We start from the raw sequence: 17992 nt of genomic DNA, 5'->3' as shown, positions 1-17992 counted from the left end.
TCTGACCATGGGATTCATATTTCCTACCTGTGAAGTACTGTGTGGTTGCTGAAGTGCAGTGCCATCCCCATTTTAAATGAAGACAAGCACAAGCCTCTTGCTTCAATAGCAAGTCCCACAGTGATGGGTGGAGGGCAATGCCGGCAGACATGTGTGATTACCAGAGGCCCCTGGTCACGGACCTTCCCCAGTCACAGACCTGCACGTATGGAGCCAAGGACTGGATGATGATGATTTGTACTTTGAACTAAGACTGGTGTGCAATGAGGCAGCTGCAATTATGACTGAGCAGGCCTATTTCGATCAGCTCTGCTCATCCTGTGTGCAGGGGACACTAGAAAAGGCACCTTGAACAGCCTGTGTCATGTCACCTGCCTGAATCTGCCCAGGTCAAGTACTGAAGTCTGCAACCTGGACTATCCACACCCTGGTGCACGGCACTAACAGCGACCAACTGGCCTGAAGGACAGCACTTGTGTCCAGAGCTGCATGGATTTCTTTTCCTGAACAAGTGTGCAGAAAATGATCTACTCATCCCAAAGCAACTGAATGACACAGTGAAATGTGTGACAGGTACTTGCAGATACACTCATGCTCCTTGGCTGTCTCTTCTATCTCATACCCCTTCTGCTCATTTTTGACATAAAAGGCTAGATTAAGAGTCTACAAAGAACTGCTTCTAGTAATGAACTACCAATTGTTGAGGGAATTAATGACCCTTATAGACCAAGGCTTATTGTTGAGAGGTTCCTTTTGGAGTGTGGTAAAACAGCTGAATGATGAAAGCTTTGATATCAAGGAAAATGGATCTAGCGATGGAAGACAATTGACATCATTCATAAATGTCTTATTATGGACCCCACATTTGAACTTCCTGGTTTTCTTTTAGCAAGGCAGATTTTAACTATGTTGAACAAGGTTCATAGTGGACAACTACCTGCTTTGTAAATGGAATTGTATTAAAGCGCCCAAGTGTGAGTGTGGTGAAATCCAGACTGTAGCACATATCACCAAGACCTGCACCAGGCTGTTGACGATGCCTTGCCATGAATATCATACTTGAAACTGTCACTCTCGCCTTATCCTTCAGTGCGGTTGCTGATAGGCTGCATAGAGCTTGTTCTGTTATTTGGATACTGTATTCCATACAAATAAATCACTAAGCAATAAAAGGAAGCTATTGTGCAGCAACCCTGCTCAAAACCCTGGCTCCTAACTGACTACATCATACTGGATGGCTGGACCATATCATAGTGCAACCCTAGCACCTAACTGACTATATCATAGTGCATTGAAAAGTCCACCTCAGCACAGCTACAACCAGGGCAGTGCAGGACACCAACAGCTATGATGGCCATAGCAGAAGCGCTCACGTCGTGGCACGGGCAGATCCTGACAATCTGCAGTGCTGCTGAATCCCTGTCATTGACTGTGTCAGGCAGGGCACTAGAAGAGGAGAAGACAACCAGCCCCAAAGGCTGCTGGATAGATATAACCAAAAGAAGGAACCAAAGAAGAGGTTCAATGTCAAGTGCTTCAAAACACTGCTAAAAGAGGAAGAAACGCTCCAAGTGCCCTGATGCTCTTGACACCACAGATCACTCCACAAAGAGCGAGAGCTTCAAGAAAGGCATCCATGAAACGTGCTAAAAATCTCAAGGCTTCGCCACAAAGAAACATCAGGACTGGTCAATGAGAATGACAGCCTTCAAATTCATGCCTTTCAAAGTGACAGAAGACACAACAACATCAACTTTAAATAGAAGTACTGCATTAGTGATCTTTAGTACAGATAATGCCCTCAACGTCCACTTCTAAATGAACAGTGTTGCATGTGCAGATGAAGAATGGATTTCCCCTTTTGTGTGTGGTAGAAAAAGACTCCACTGAATAGGTGTTTAATCTGTAAAATGTAATAAAAAGATGAGATAATTTATTATGCCAGTGCTGCAGATCCTTATGAAATCTTCCCTGGGCTCACATAAGGGCTTCACTGAAGAGAAGGTGCTTGGGTTTGGTTCAGCACGTCATCCTGCACGTTCCCCTAGTCATTGCTTCCCATCTGCCCTGAGGGTTTTCTCCCCCTCCACTTCCCAGAGGAGTCTGACCCCTTCCTCAGGCCGGGTCAGGCCAGGTTTCAGGTGGCAGATCACATCAGGATTTCTATGCAGGTACCGTCCATGTGGGAGCTTTCACCTCTGGGGTCCAGCTCCCTGGCCTGACACATGCAGAGATCCCAGTAAATGTGAGGACATGGGGTCGGTCCCTCAGCGCTGTGGCAGCTTGTGGGATCCAAGCCTGCCCTCTTCCCTGCTCATGTCACCATGGGATATAAAGGTGACCTGGGAAATGTCCGGGTCGTCCTGCCCTTGCTCTCTGGGTGCGCAGGACCAGTCCTGCCGTGAGGATCTCACCAGACCACGTCCGCATGAGGTGCCAGGGCTTGAACTCCCCTGGAGAGGCCATGGCTGGTCACGGGCCCTGTTCTGCAGGGCACTGCTGTATCCCGCCATCTTTTCCTTCTTGCACTGGAGTCACTGGGGTCACGGCAAGAAATCAGGGTCCCCGTTCATCCCACCTGACCACTGCGGCAGGGTCCCCTCTAGGATACCTTGCTTGGAGTCTTCCCCAGGACCAGGTCCAGGAAGACAGAGCAGGCCAGAGAGCACAAGGGGAGCTGACACCATGCTACACCTGCCATTGCTGAAGGGCTGTGTTGTCTGCACATGGCAGAGGGCTAGGGGAGGGCCTGACTGCCTCCTTACTGGGGACCAGCAAGCAGGTGGGACAGTCTGCAGCCCAGGACAGGAGCATCTCTAGAGAAGGCAGGAGCTGCCTTGTGATGGGTGGAGGTGACACGAGGAGAGCAGCATGAGGGGAGATGCTGATTAAACAGGAGAGGCAGGAGAGTCCATCAGGAGCTTTCTTAACAGCGGGTCGCAGGGTAGGATACATGGAAGGGGCTGGGGCTGGATTTGGCATTTGATTTAATGTTCATGAAACTCTAACTTCAAGCAATAATTAAAGTAAGTACAAACCATGCGGGAAGAGATTTCCGTCCATGTTAAATAGGAAATTCTTCACTGGGGAGACCTGATGAGGCCCATGTGAGTAGATGTGTCTCCAAGGACGTGGGATCATTGAACAGGAGGACTGGAGGGGACCTCACAAGGTCAGCTCGTCCAGTCCCCTGATCCAGGTGCTCTCATCCCTGAGTATCCCATCCCAGCCAAGTGTCCGTCCAACCTGCTTCTCTAAGTTTCCCGTCACAGAGATGCCACCGCTCCTCTAGGCAGCCTGCTCCAATGTCTGGCCCTTCATGGTCAGAAAGTCCCTGGTGAGGCCTCCCCAGCGCTGAATAGAGGGGAAGAGTCATTTCCCTCGATGGACACATGACACTCCTGTTAATGCAGCCCAGGACACTGTTGTCTTTTTTGGAACAAGCAGGAGGGAGAAATGGGAGACATAGACTTGTAGCTCAGTCTTGGGCACGGCCACCTGTCCATGGGTCATGGAGTGGAGATCTATGGCCTCTCTGGTGTAAACTGGGGCCGTCCAGGTTGATTGTGGGTCAAGCCGGCCTCCTCCTCTATTAGCAGGGTCAGGGCCAGCTCTGCTCTCACCCTAGCGTGATTGTCCCTCTCCCAAGAGGACCCATGACCCACCCGTCTCTGACCACCTGTTCTGCAAGGAGCATGCGGCAAGCGGGCCTCAGGTTTGCCTCCTGCTTCACAACCAGGTGTTCAGCCTGGGCATCATGCAGAGCCTGCTGATTTTCCTGGCCCTGGGGAGGGGGAGAAGGTCAGATGAAACACCAGCTCTTTGACCCCCGCAGAGCTGCACCAAGTCAGTTGCTGTGACAGCATGCGGGCTCAGCCCAGGCCCAGTCAGGACCCCTCTGCACACCCCCAGCCAGGCCAAGCAAGCTGGTGTTTGGCTGTGGGCCTGCAGCACTGCTCAGCTGGGCGACGTGAAGCCCCAGTGGGGTCCCGAACCTCAGACAAAGCCGGCTTGCTCAACAGTTCACAGCATGGGCCCAGGACTGATGTGGATTGGGGAACGCTGTGCTCAGCTCAACAGTTGTGACCTCGCTGTGCCTTCCTCTACATGTGGAGTAGGGCGATAGCAGCCCCAGCCTCTGCTGTGACAGCCCTTTGGGATGTGCTGGTGGGAAGTGCTAGGTCAGACCTATGTAAGAGCCCGGCCGTGCGGAGCCGTGTCGGTCACCGCACAGAAAGCAGATCTCCACGGCGTCTGCACTGTGACCGCCCGGGCAAGGCCCCGCGCACCCAGCGGGATCCGGCCCCGCCCCTTCCCGCCCCGTGACGCCATCACGCAACTGACCTCCTACAACGGGGGGGGGCTCACGCGGGAAACCTTTTTGGGGGGCGGAGCGGAGCGGAGCCGTCAGTGCGCAGGCGCTGCGGGGAGGTGAGATGCCTCAGGTTTGAGCAGGGGGGTGCTGCGATGGGGCCGGCCGGCCTGGGGGCATTGGGCGCCGGCGGGCGGGGGCGCAGGGGGGCCCTGGGAGGGCACGGGGGCCGGTGCTGCGGGCGCTCCTGGAGCAGCCCCGGTCCCGTCTGTGCGGGGGTTGCGGGGAGTGGGGGCGCCGGGGCTGGGTTGGTCCCGGGTCTCTGAGCCGCGCCGCTTCCTTCCCTGCAGACCCCGGCGGCGCCGTGCGCGGGGCGCGGAGCGGAGCGGGGCCCGGCGGGGCTGAGTCTCTCCCGGCGGAGGACACGCGGCGGCGCCGGACCCCGCGCACCCTCGGGCTTCCCTGCGGCCGGGAGCAGCCCCGGGGCGATGGCGGAGCAGGGCCCGGGCCGTGTGCCGGCAGGGCGAGTGTCTGGCGCGGCCCAGGCCGGGGTCGGGGGAGCCTCAGCCCTGCGGGAAGCGGCGCAGGGGCGCGAGGAGGAGCCGGTGCCGCGCCGGGAGAGGCCGGGGCAGGAGGTGAGGCAGCCCGTGCCCCCCCCCCCCACCTTCCCTCCCTCCCCCTCCCCGCCCCGCACACCCAGCGCTGCACTACGCAGAGACCGAGGGCCTGGGGAGATCTGTGGCCTGGAGCAGGCGGCGGTGCTGGAGCTGCCCCGGCCGTCCTGCCCCAGGAGATGCGGGGCTGGGCGTGGGGAGCAGGGTGGAAACGTGGGCCGAGGCAGAGACCCTGGCGGAGGGGTTTGGCTGGGGCAGGCGGAGGACGAGGAGCTCCATGGAGCGTTTCACCCTGATCATGGGTGCTGCCAACCCCGTGTCCGTGTGCCTGGGGGATGTCTCCTGCCACCCCGTCTCTCCCGGTCCCCGCTCCCCGGTGACACGCTCCTCTTGTCCCCAGGTCACGGTGAGCGTGCAGGGCGAGGAGGTGGCCTCAGACAGGATGCAGCCCTCTGGGGCGCTGCAGGAGCCTGGCGACTCCTGGCTGGAGCAGTCTTGGGTCCAAAGTGCAGATGTGCCTCTGGAGGAGGCAGCACAGCGGGACAGCCCAGGGCCTCAGGACCAGCCCACTTGTGGTCCCAGAGAGGAGCCCCTGCGAGACACTGAGTCAGGTGAAAGCTTGGGTGCAGTCTGGGGCATGGGTCTGAGTGCTACAGCGGTTGTCCTCTGTCTCCCCGCTCTCCCGTACACCAAAGCTTCCAGCTGCTGCAGTCACAGGCCAGTCCGGGAGAACAGGGGTTTCCCCTGCCAGCAGTACCCGGCCTGACCTGTGCGTTGTCTTCCCCACCTGCAGGTGCAGGAACCGTGAGCAGAGCTCATCAACACCTTCCTGAAGAAGGGCCTGCAAACCTGGAGCTGCTGAGGACTTCCTCAGGGAGGCTGGGGGAGAGGGGCTCCCTGAGCCTTGAGCTGAGCCGATGGCAGAAGTGGCAGGGGAAGCTGGAGAAGCAGGCGGAGAGCATGGAGGTGACACCACCTCCAGCTGGGGGTGGGAGTGCCACTGGGGCAATGCTTGGGAGGAGCCAAGGGCACAGTTAAGAGTTTGGGGAACCATCGGAGAGAGCTAAGGAGCAACAAGCCTCACGACAGGGGCTGTAGCCACACCCAGCTGATACTTGCTGGAGCTGGCATGGGAAGGCCAGGCCACAGCTATGGAGCCCCTGGCACTAAAGGTGCTGCCATGAAGGGCTGAGCACATAGAACAGGATGAGCTGGGTCAGGGCAGACACGTGGACCCCTACATCCATGGCTGCACCCACATCCCCTGTCAGTGCAGGAGGAGACATTTTGCACTCCGGCGTGTCATGGCCCAGCCCGCAGAGCGGTGTTGCACAGAGGGATTGTGGAGAGGGTGGCGGGGGCTGGAGGCAGCTGGACCAAGAGACACTGATGGGGTAATGCTTGCGTCTGCAGCTTCGGGAGGCCTTTGAGGACGTGGCTGTGTATTTCACGCGGGAGGAGTGGGAGCTGCTGGAAGATGCACAGAAGGGGCTTTATCGGGACCAGATGCTGAGGAACTGGCGAGCCCTTGTTTCCCTGGGTAAATCAACGTCCTCCCCACAGTGTGATCATGCTTCTCTCATGTTTAACACCAACATTTGCTTCATTTGATCTGGCCTTCTTCACTTGAGTCTTCCCCATTCTTGTAACCCCCAGTGCTTCCAGCCATGTCTTGGTGAAGGGATCTCCCTTTCCCTTCTCAGTGCAGTTGTGTCATCTCCAGTTCACTGGGCAGAAAAATTCACTGCCAGCTGTTCCTCAGAGAATGGTTCAGATTTCTACCCTTTCTCACCTAGCATATCCTGTCCCACATGTCTAACAGTCTGAGCGTGCTAAGTCAGCGCTGTCTAAAACCTGTTTCTCCTCCCTTAGTTATGACCCAGCAGAGGGTAAGGGAAGTCTTATCAGCCCCTGCTGCTACCACTGCTGGGATTAGCATTTCCTTGACTTCATCTCTAGCGACCCGTGTGCACGTGATGGAATCTGGGAACTTCTATCTCCAGACCCCTGGAAGCTTCTGCCCACATTCCTTCCTGTGGCTTTCATCTCCACGGGCCACAGGCTCTGGCTTGGTTGTGTTTACTTGGAGACCTGCTCTCAAACTCGCTCTGCCATTCACAGAAGATGTAGTATCCTCCTCCCGACATCCCTCTGCATGTCAGATACCTGTCATGGTGATAAAAAGTGGTGGGCTTTGTGCAGGACTGGTAAAAACTGGCTGTCGTTTTCAGAGCGTTTCTGATACAGGGGTTGTTCTGGCTTGTGGGCAGAGCAGAGGAACTTACCTTGTACTGGGTCAATTAGCTTTTCTGGTGCTTTTTCCTTCCAGTTCCCCTGATGGACTTTCTTAGGGAAGAGCTCCAAGGCTTTTTGTTGCTCAGCAAAGACCACGTACACTGTTTCTACATGATGGGTTTTCACATGCTGCAAAAGGTGTCTCCTGCCTTGTCTTGTCCATATCCAGGACTCCCAGGACCTTTGTTTCAAACCCTGCAAGATTTCCATGCAGGTGTGCTCATCTCCCTTTCTGACATGATCATCCCACTGGATGGGATGATTGTGTTCGTTGCCACTTCAGTTATTATAAAACCCTCCCTTCCTGTGCCCTATTGAGGAATGATCCTCTTCCAAAAAAGTGTGTCATGGTCAGTCATCTATCCCGGATTCTGTTCACTGCTGCCAGGCCTCGCTTTAAACAGTCCCAGAGAAGAAACTCACTTCCATTTCTTTGCCTGGGATGACACTGATATGACAGATGTTATCCTGCCACCAGTGTGTCCAGCATCTCTTCATTTTGGTGCCTTGTAAATAGCGAAAACTTCATCTTTCTCCTCTTCAGCACATCACATGTCACTGCATCTCCACCCCACGTCTGTGGAAGTTCTGTCAGTCTTGTACCATTTTATACCTCAAAGTGGTGGGTACAGTATTTTGTTTCCTATGACCATCCCCCAGCACCTGGGTGACAAGGGCCATCATCTCTTGCATCCTAAATGTCCACCCTCCATTGTCCTTCAAGGCCCCAGGAGAATCCTTGAGTTCATTGGATCCATTCCCCAAATCCCAGTGGGCTATTTGGGATCCAGTACCCAGTCATGAATGCTTTTTAACCACTGCCCTGAACAGGATATCGTGGTCTCACACCTGACTTAATCTGCTGCATTGTGCGAGGACAGGAGGAGCTCTGGGTCTGTGATGATGAGGACCGTGGGGACATCTCAAAATTGGAGGACCTGCTGCCAGGTGAGTTGTGGCTGTCCCCTGCCCTGACTCCCCTCTCAGAAATGCTCCATGCCCACAGTGACGGGGGGCCTGGAACCTGCAGACCTGCCCGGTGCTGCCCTTCCAGGTTTCTGACCTCGATTACCTTATGCAGTCATATGTCTAGGGAGATGCTGTGCCCACGCACTGAAATTCCAAGTTGTGGAGATGAGCAGCCTTTCCCCTTTCTCCCGCTAACTACAACTGCTAGGGGACAACCAAGTATACTGTTCTCATGTTTAGGCACAGACCTGGTTACCCTGGGATACCATGGTCATAAATTTCCATTTTCATTTAACAGTGGAAGAATTGATTCCTCAGCCCAAGGTAGCCATATGTGTATAGGACCCTCTCCCAAGGCATGATGGGATTTGTGGTCCCCCATGGAAATCCGCATGGTGGGTCGAAGCTCTGTGTAGTAATTATTGTAGAACAAGAGAGAGGCCACTTGGTGCCTGCTGGTGAGGTTGACCTGGAACCAAGGAAGTGTTGAATCCTGGTCATGGGCTGCATTGAATGGCCCCACGGGGTGGGTGGGATTCACAAGCTTTCATGTTGCAGGGGGAAGTGGATCGCCTATGGCTTGTACCTTTGTGTTTTGTCTCTGGGCCGTGAGTGTGGGACTCAGCAGAGAGTGCACGTCCTGGTTCATGCCCAGGCCTCTGTCCCAGGGCAGATTCTGGTGACATGCAGGCCACCTGGGCCTCATCAGCAGAGAAAAGTCACATAGACCCATTTCAATCTCCAGACCTTTTCCTGGAAGCAGGAAAAGGAGGCATAGCTTTGTTCTTTCCAGGAAAGGGACCCCCACCTCTTAGCCCTCCCCTCCCAGAGCAGGTTTTGGAGACACGAGGGATGAACTACATGGGCTTTTTCTACCAAGGAGAAGCAGCTGGTCCAGTGTAAAGCCGTTCTCCCCACACAGCCCTGACTTCTGGGCAGCTCCAGATATTCACCGTGAGGCTGTCCATCCTGTTACCACATTCAGCTCTCAGGACTGCCAGAGGTCATGGGCAAGCACTGGAGAACAGTCTCACCAATGCACTTTGCCTTCCGGAGCATGTTGACCCAGCCAAGTGGAGAGCTTGGCATCATCTCCTGGACTGCTAGTGCTGTGGGACAGAGCAGGTCTTAGAGAGTCTCCTTCTTCCTTTCTGTTCATTCTGCCTTAGGGCAGGAAGCAGTTCAGGTCCTGTCCTAACACATGTCCCACATGGGTTTCTCCTAGCAGGGTCTAAGGGGATGGTGCTGACAGCTGGGCCAGAAACACTGAGGGTTTGGCTCTGACCTCTAGCAAACAGGGCATATTAGCCCAGCCCAGGAGACATGCCTCTCTTAAATGCCCAGCCCTTGTGGTTTGGCAGGAAGACCTTGTTCTCTTCAGAAAACTTAAGTGCCAAGGTGCAGTCATGCTTGCAGACCCATTGCAGCTGTGTTTGGCCTTTGCCAGCAGGGCAGAGAATAAACTAGTTTCTCTTCCCCGTTCAGGTGGTGCCTGCGTGCTGAGCAGAGTTGAGAAGCAGAGTCTTGAAGAAAGATCTGCAAACCTGGAGCCTACCTGCACTTCCCCTGGGGGTTTGGTCGAGGTGGAGTCCCTGAGACCTGAGGAAGACCAATGGCTCCAGAGCCAGGGGAGACCCCAAAAACAGAGGGAGAACGTAGCAGTGAAGCAGATGCCATCTTCCCTTGGGCGTGAGAGTGGAGAAAGGACAGAGTCCAGAGAGAGCCCTGGGCCCAGGGAAGAATTTGTGGAGATGAAGAGTCATGAGACAAAGTTCCACTGGAAAGAGACCCTGTGTCCGAACCAAGCCAGTGGGGAGGGACTGAGGGGGAAACGGGACGTGTCCGCCAAGCCCAGGGGCAAAGCCCACCCCTACCCTGAGTGCCAGAAAAACTTTAGCTGCCCCTCACATGGGGCTCTGCCACATAGGTGCCCTGAGTGTGGGAAGAACTTTACCTGCTCCTCCCACCTGGCTGTGCACCAGTGCATCCACAAAGTGAAGAGACCACATCAGTGCTCTGAGTGTGGGAAGAGCTTCACCTATTCCTCCCGTCTGGCCCAGCACCAACGTATTCACACTGGTGAGAAGCCTTATCAGTGCTCTGAGTGTGGGAAGAGCTTCACCTATTCCTACAATGTGACACTACACCAGCGCATCCATTCAGGGGAGAAGCCATACCAGTGCTCTGTGTGTGGGAAGAGCTTTCCCAGTTCATCCTACCTGGACCGGCACCAACGCATTCACACAGGAGAAAAGCCATATCAGTGCTCTGTGTGTGGGAAGAGCTTCACCAGTTTATCCAACCTGTGTGAGCACCAGCGCATCCACAGAGGGGAGAAGCCATATCAGTGCTTTGTGTGTGGAAAGAACTTCACCCATTCCTCCCACATGACGCGACACCAGCGCATCCATACTAAGGAGAAGCCATATCAGTGCTCTGTCTGTGGGAAGAGCTTCACCCAGTCTTCCCACCTGGCCCAGCACCAGCGTATCCACACAGGGGAGAAGCCATATCACTGCTCTGTGTGTGGGAAGAGCTTCACCCAGTCCTTCACCCTGGCCCGGCACCAACGCATCCACACAGGGGAGAAGCCACATCAGTGCTCTGTGTGTGGGAAGAGGTTCGCCAGTTCATCCCACCTGGCCTGTCACCAACGCATCCACACTGGGGAGAAGCCACGTTAGTGCTCTGCGTGTGGGAGGAGTTGCAGAGATTCCTCTGACCTGGCCATCCACCAGCATATCTGCACAGGATATAAGCCACATCAGTGCTCTGACTGTAAGAAGAGCTTCACCCAGTTCTCCTATTTGGCCCAGAACCAGCGTATCCAACCACAGGAACAGTAGTGCTGAGTATGGAAAGAGCTTGTCCCAGTCCTTCAGCCTGGCCACACACGAGTGTATGGACACGGTGGAGAAACCACATCAGTGTTCTGTGTGTTGGAAGAGCATTGCCCAATCCTACAACCTGACTAGACACAAACATATTCACGCAGGTGAGAAGCCATATCAGTGCTATGAGCATGGTAACATCATCACCCATTCTTCAGCCTGGCCGTACACCAGCATATGCACACAGGGGAGTAACCACATCAGTGCCCTTAGGGTAGGAAGACTGTCACTGTTTTGTCCCACCTCGCCCAGCACCAACGCACCCACAGAGGGGAGAAGCCGTATCAGTGCTCTGTGTGGGATGAGCACCAGTTCCTCCTATTGGGCCATCCACTGGCACATCCATGCAGGGGAGAAGCCATATCAGTGCTCTGAGTATGGGAAGAGCTTCACCCAGTCCTCCCACCTGGACCGGCACCAACACATCTGTGAAGAAATCCCGCTCTGTCTGTCTCCTTTGACTAGGACATTCCAGCCTCCCCTCTCGTTTTTAAACACTGGCTGTTTGGATTCATGCAGGGAAGAATCTACATCTATGTTGTTTGTGTGGGAAGAGCTTTACCAATTCCTTCTACTTGGCCCTGTACCAGCGTATCCGCATGAGAGAAGTGCTCTGAGTGTTGAAGGAGCTTCACCATCCTTCATCCTGGCCACACGCAGGGGAGAAACCACATCAGTGCCCTGAGTGTGAGAAGATCTTAATTATTTCATCCCACATGGCCCAGCACAAATGCATCCACAGAGAGGAGAAGCCACATCTATCCTCTGTGTGGGAAGAGCTTTACCAGTTTCTCCGACCTGGCCATCCCCCGGAGTATCCACACACAGGAAAGCCACATCAGTGCTCTGTGTGGGAGAAGAGCTTCACCTATTCCTGCAGTCTGATACAATGCCAGCACATCCATATGGGAGAGAAGCCATATTAGTGCTCTGACTGTGGGAAGAAGCTCACCCACTCCTTCAGGCTGGTCACTATATCCACACAGCAAAGAAGCAACATCATTTCCCTGAATGTGGGAAGAGCTTCACCCAGTTCTGCAGCCTGGACACCCATGCATCCACACAGGGAAGAAAAGACTTCAGACCTTTGTGTGTGAGGATAGCTTCCACAACTGCCTGTGTACCCACACCCGGGAGCATCCATAATTCTGCCAGAAGTGCAGGGAGGGCTTGTGGATGCCTACCTGCTCGGATCTTACCAGTGGCTGCATTCAGGGAAGCAGCCTCCTGCTGCTGGAGTGTAAAATAGCATCATACAGCCTTCGGGCCTTGTAGGGCACTGCAGAACCCAAAGGACCCAGTAGCTGGTCCCCAAGGTTTCATTCGCCAGAGTGGCTAATAAGAAACACCTCAGGGTGAGGCCAGCCCGGATGCTGGGACAACCTGTAAGGGGATGATCTTTCAAGATATCAGTCTTGGAGCCTGTGCCTTTTCCATTGTTCTTGAAAAGCAGCTTGTCCTTGCCAGGGAGAAGAAGTGCTTTCCCAATAGGCTGCCCTCCCCCAAGATAGCTGGCTCCAAGTGCCACCAGGACCTGTCCTTGGCCATCTGCCGTGCCAATCAGGTCTGCAAGGAGCTGCTGCTGCCACCTAAGCCCAGTCTGTCAGGTTTTGCTTTTCAGCCTCTCCAGAATGCTGTACCCCTGGGTGCCTGCTGCTCCCCTGCCTTTTGCCTCACTTTGTAATGCAGTCACTGCTCAAAAAGTCCTCCTAGTGCTTGGGATTCTCGTGCTGGCTGCAGCTGTGGCTGGATATTTGTTGTACATATGTAGGCATCTCTGCCAGAGAGATGGGAAGCAGAGCAGTGGAGAAGGACATACACACGGCCCTGGGGAGCCCCTGATGCTGGTCACAACCAATGAACACTCACTTGCTAGTTGTCATCTGCAGACAGACAGATTCAGCATCAGCAAGGTTTTCCCAGCAGGGGTGACAGGGCATGGGCAGGAAGGCGGGTGTAGGCTGGACCATGTCTTCCCTACCAGTGCTGTTCAGACCCCACCTGCCATGTCTGTGTGTGTGTGTCCCAAACACCTGGATTCTGTCTGTGTATGTATTGCGGGTCTTTGTCAGAGGGGCATGATGTAGGATGAAGCCCTTGATGTCCAGGTGTCTTGTGGGTCTCTGTTGTGAGCCAGAGCCTCTTTGTCTTGAATAATTATGACGACTAGGTCAGACGGTCATAAACTACTACAAGACCGTTTCAGGCTGGACATAGGGAAGAATTTCTTTACTGTCCGAGCCCCCAAGGTCTGGAACAGCCTGCCACCGGAGGTGGTTCAAGCGCCTACACTGAACACCTTCAAGAGCAAACTGGATGCTTATCTTGCTGGGGTCCTATGACCCCAGCTGACTTCCTGCCCTTTGGGCGGGGGGCTGGACTCGATGATCTTCCGAGGTCCCTTCCAGCCCTAATGTCTATGAAATCTATGAAATTAACCAATAATCACAGTCTCGTCCTCACCTGCCATGCCTTGATGTATCTTATAACTCAGGAGGTGTTGCTGTGTTGAAGGTTTCATAGTTTCATAGTTGGTATGGTTGGAAGGGACCTGAGGAGATCATCTAGTCCGACCTCCTACCGTGGCAGGAAAGAGCACTGGGGTCAAACGACCCTGGCCAGATGTTTGTCCAGCCTCCTTTTAAGGACCCCCAGGGTAGGAGCCAGCACCACTTCTTTTGGAAGTTGGTTCCAGGTCCTAGCTGCCCTGACAGTGAAATAGCGCTTCCTAATGTCTAGCCTGAAACTACCCTCTGCTAGCTTGTGTCTGTTGTTTCTTGTAACTCCTGGGATTGCTGGGCGGAAGAGGGACTCTCCCAATGCCTGCTGGTCCCCCTTGACTAGGTTGTAGACTGCCACTAGATCCCCTCTCAGCCTTCTCTTTTGAAGGCTGAACAGGTTCAGGTCCCTCAGCCTCTCCTCGTAGGGCCTGCCCTGCTGCCCCCTGATCATGCGGGTGGCCCTCCTTTGGACCCTGTCCATATTGGCCACATCCCTCCTGAAGTGTGGTGCCTAGTACTGGATGCAGTACTCCAGCTGCGGCCTGACCAGTGTCACGCAGAGGGGGAGGATCACCTCCTTGGACCTGCTTGAGATGCATCTGTGGATGCATGACAAGGTGTGGCTGGCCTTCCTGACCGCGTCCCCGCACTGTCGGCCCATGTTCATTTTGGCATCAATGATGATTCCAAGATCCTCTTCTGTGTCAGCACTGGCGAGAAGGGAGTTCCCCAGCCTGTAGGTATGCCGCTGGTTCTTCCTCCCCAGGTGCATTACCCTGCGCTTGTCAGTGTTGAACCCCATCCTGTTCTCATCAGCCCACCCCTGTAACCTGTCTAGATCCGCTTGTAGCCTGTTCCTACTAGCGTACCCACTTCCCCCCACATCTTAGTGTCATCTGCAAACTTGAACAGGGTGCTTTCTACCCCCTCGCCCAAGTCACTGATGAAGATGTTGAACAGTGCGGGCCCGAGAACCAAGCTCTGGGGAACCCCACTGCCCACATCCCTCCAAGTCGAATAAGTCCCATCCACCACCTCCCTCTGGGTGTGGCCCTCCAGCCAGTTATGACCCATCTGACCGTGGAGGCATCAACACCACTGTCTCCTAGCTTCTTACTGAGAATGGGGTGAGAGACCCATGTCGAAGGCCTTCCTGAAGTTCAGAAAGACTATAGCTACTGCCTGACTCCTATGACTCTACATCCTGATAGCACTGAAGTCGGTCACAGGAGCCGCCGGCAGCCCCAAGCGCCTCACACAGGCAGCAGCAGAACTGCTATCTCTACTGCAATGAGCTGTATCTACCTTCCAGTTGGTAACAAAGAGCTACTTGTTTCATGGGACAGGCCTGAAGTTATACCATGCAAGAAGCCACAGTGTCCATGTATGGCTCTTTATGTGAGTGCATTTATTATTGACTTACAGCAAATTAGTGTTGAAAGGGGCCTCAGGAGGCCACATCTAGTCCAATCCCCTGCTCAAAGCAAGACCATCCCCAACTAGATCATCCCAGCCAAGGCTTTGTCTATCTGGGTTCTGAAAACCTCTAAGGATGGAGCTTCCACTACCTCTCTGCTTAACCTGTTCCAGTGCTTCACCACCCTCTTAGTGAGAGTTTTTCCTATTATCCAAACTCAATTCCCCTTGCTGCAACTTGAGCCCACTGCTCCTTGATCTGTCACCACTGTGAACAGTCCAGCTTCATCCTCTTATGGACCACCGTGCAGGGAGTTAAAGACTGCTATTCTATCCTCCCTCAGTCTTCTCTTCTCCAGGCTAAATAAGCCCAGTTCCCTCAGCCTGTCCTCACACATCATGTCTCCCAGCCCCTGAACCATCTTCATTGCCCCCCACTCCAATGTGTCCACATCCTTTCTGTAGTGGGAGTCCACAACTGGACACGACTCCAGATGTGATCTCACCAGTGCCAAATACAGGGCAGGAATCACTTCCCTCGATCTGGCAACGCTCCTACTAAAGCAGCCCAGGATGCTGTTAGCCTTCTGCACAACGAGGACACACTTTATACCTATATAATTCCCTGAATGTATATATTTGTCTGGATTTCCCCCAAAATCCATTATGACACAAGCTGCACATACCAGCCCTGGTCAGTGGCAGTGGGTGGAGATTTGCAGAGGGGTGAAAAAAAACGCATGAATCCAGCCAAGAGCAATGGAGAGATGAAAAAAAATTAAAAGGGAAGGTTTGGGGCATTTGGGGTTTGTTTGTTTTTGTTTTTTTACTGATTTTCATGGTGTCTTTTTTTTTCTGGGAATGAGGGAAGGGGATGATCGGTCCCCAGTTTGTCCTGCACTGGTACAGGCTGGAGGTAGATTATTTGAATTTTAAAAAGTCCTTTGATACAGTGTCTCATCCCATTCTTGGAAATAAACTAAGCAGGTGTGACGTAGATTATTACACGGTCAGGTGGGTGGAGAATTGGCTTATGGGATGCGCCCAGAAAGTGGTGGTGGGCGGGTTGGTTTCTACCTGGAGAAGTGTGGGCAGTGGTGTCCCCCAAGACTCCTTCCTTGGACCAGCACTGTTCAACATCTTCATTAGTGACTTAGATGAGGGCAGAGAAAGCACTCTGTCCAAATTCACAGATTACACCAAATTATGGGGCATTGCAAATGCACTGGAGGGCAGGGAGCAGATTCTGGCAGATTTGGACAGATTGGGGAAGTGGGCAGAACAGAATAGGATGCAGTTTAACAAAGATACGTGCAAAGCACTGCACCTGGGGACAAAGAATCAACACACCTGTAGACTGGGGGTGACCTTCTAAGCAGCACAGCAGCAGGAAGGAATCCCAGAGTCACAATCGAGTCCAAAATGAACATGAGTCGTCAGTGTGATGAAGTGATATGTAAATGAACCTCACTCTTTCATGCATTAGCAGGCATATCACAAACAGGTCTAGGGAGGTGATGTTTTCCCTCTATGCGGCATTGGTGGGGCCACAGCTGGAGTGCTGTGTCCAGTTTTGGGTGCTGCACCTCAAGAGGGTTGTGGATAACCTTGAGGGGGTCCAGAGGAGGGCCGCTACTATGGTTAAAGGCCTGAAGGTAAGACCCTACGAGGACAGATTGAGGGACCTGAATCTCTTTAGCCTCCACAAGAGAAGGCTGAGGTGATCTTGTGGCTGTCTACAAATTCATTAGGTGGGGACAGCAAGGAATAGGGGATACTCTGTTTACCAGGGCACCTCTTGGGGTTACTAGGAACAACAACCATAAGCAGGCAGAGAGCAGATTTAGATTGGACATCAGGAAGAAATTCTTTACGGTGAGGGTTGCCAAAATCTGGAATGGGCTCCAAGGGAGGTGGTGTTTTCCCCTACCTTGGAGGTCTTTAAGAAGAGATTAGACAAGCACCTGGCTGGGCTCATCTGACCCCAGCGCTCTTTCCTGCCCAGAGCTGGGGTTCGGACTCGGTGATCTACTGAGATCCCTTCCAACCCTAGACATCCATGAAAGCTATGACTGGCCAAGCAGCAGCTCTGAAGTGGGCAAGAAGTGAATAGGAGCCAGCAGAGTGCCCTTGTCTCAGGGGCAGGGGCATGGAGGGAGCCATGGGGCTGGGCTGCAGACCCCCGCCCCAGGTGGCCAGGCCAGGGGCCCTGAGGGGGCATTTTGTCAGTATTTAAAGTAGACTGAAGTTGTCAACACATGAGCCAGGCTGGAGGGTGCTTTTAAAGAGACGGAAATCACCTTACATTTAAAACGCATCCAATCTTTAATTAAGATAAAATGTGATAGTGCATGTCAAAAACCCACACTTGCCTTAATTGCGTGTACTGAGCCGGGGCTTTCTAAGTGGTGATGTCTAATTGCTCCCCCCAGGCGTAGCTAGCGAGCTGTACAGCCAGCAACCCCGTATCAGTTCAAGTCCTTGTCCTCTGTGGAACTGAAACAATAAAACCCCAAAATAAAAATAAGCATCTTTGTCTGCCTAGGTTTTATTTTTTTATTTATTCAAAACCTGCCACTGGGAGGGGAAAAGAGAGTGCAAAAGGGGGAAATGGGGAACCAATCTCCCCACCCCACAAGTGCATTGCGGGCGGTGATGCAGAGCCCGCAAGGGAAGCCTTGCATTTGCATTTGTATCTCTCCCTTCTGCAAGTCCTCACTCCCAATGGAGCTATCTTGCAGGACTCAGGTTCAATGGGGCTGGGTTCCTCCGGTCACCAAATCAGTCATACACACAAACACACACAGATTAACATGACATGCCTGACCTGGCCGGGTTGATCAGCATGGACAGGCTAACACCCTCATGTGCCAAGAGTCATTTCATCAGAGCAACACTACACTGCAGTCTGACACAAGCACACGGGTGAACAGAATCCCTCTGAATCCAGCTGGGTGTCCAGCTGACACCCTCATGGGCCAGCATTCAGTTCAT

At 53.7% G+C, this 17992-nt stretch overlaps 1 protein-coding gene across 1 annotated transcript; it reads left to right on the top strand.

Moving 5' to 3' along the window:
• Positions 1–4587: 4587 nt before the first annotated feature.
• On the top strand, positions 4588–17536 carry LOC102567146 (zinc finger protein 436). The gene is given in 6 exon segments (XM_059715244.1): positions 4588–4947; positions 5327–5537; positions 5720–5892; positions 6340–6466; positions 8053–8169; positions 9676–17536. Coding segments are annotated over 6 exon segments (2136 nt in total). The 5' UTR covers positions 4588–4800; the 3' UTR covers positions 11037–17536.
• Positions 17537–17992: the final 456 nt, after the last annotated feature.

Source organism: Alligator mississippiensis, chromosome 11, assembly GCF_030867095.1.
Source record: "Alligator mississippiensis isolate rAllMis1 chromosome 11, rAllMis1, whole genome shotgun sequence".
Lineage (NCBI taxonomy): Eukaryota > Metazoa > Chordata > Crocodylia > Alligatoridae > Alligator > Alligator mississippiensis.
This window is presented reverse-complemented; position numbering and strand designations above follow the sequence as displayed.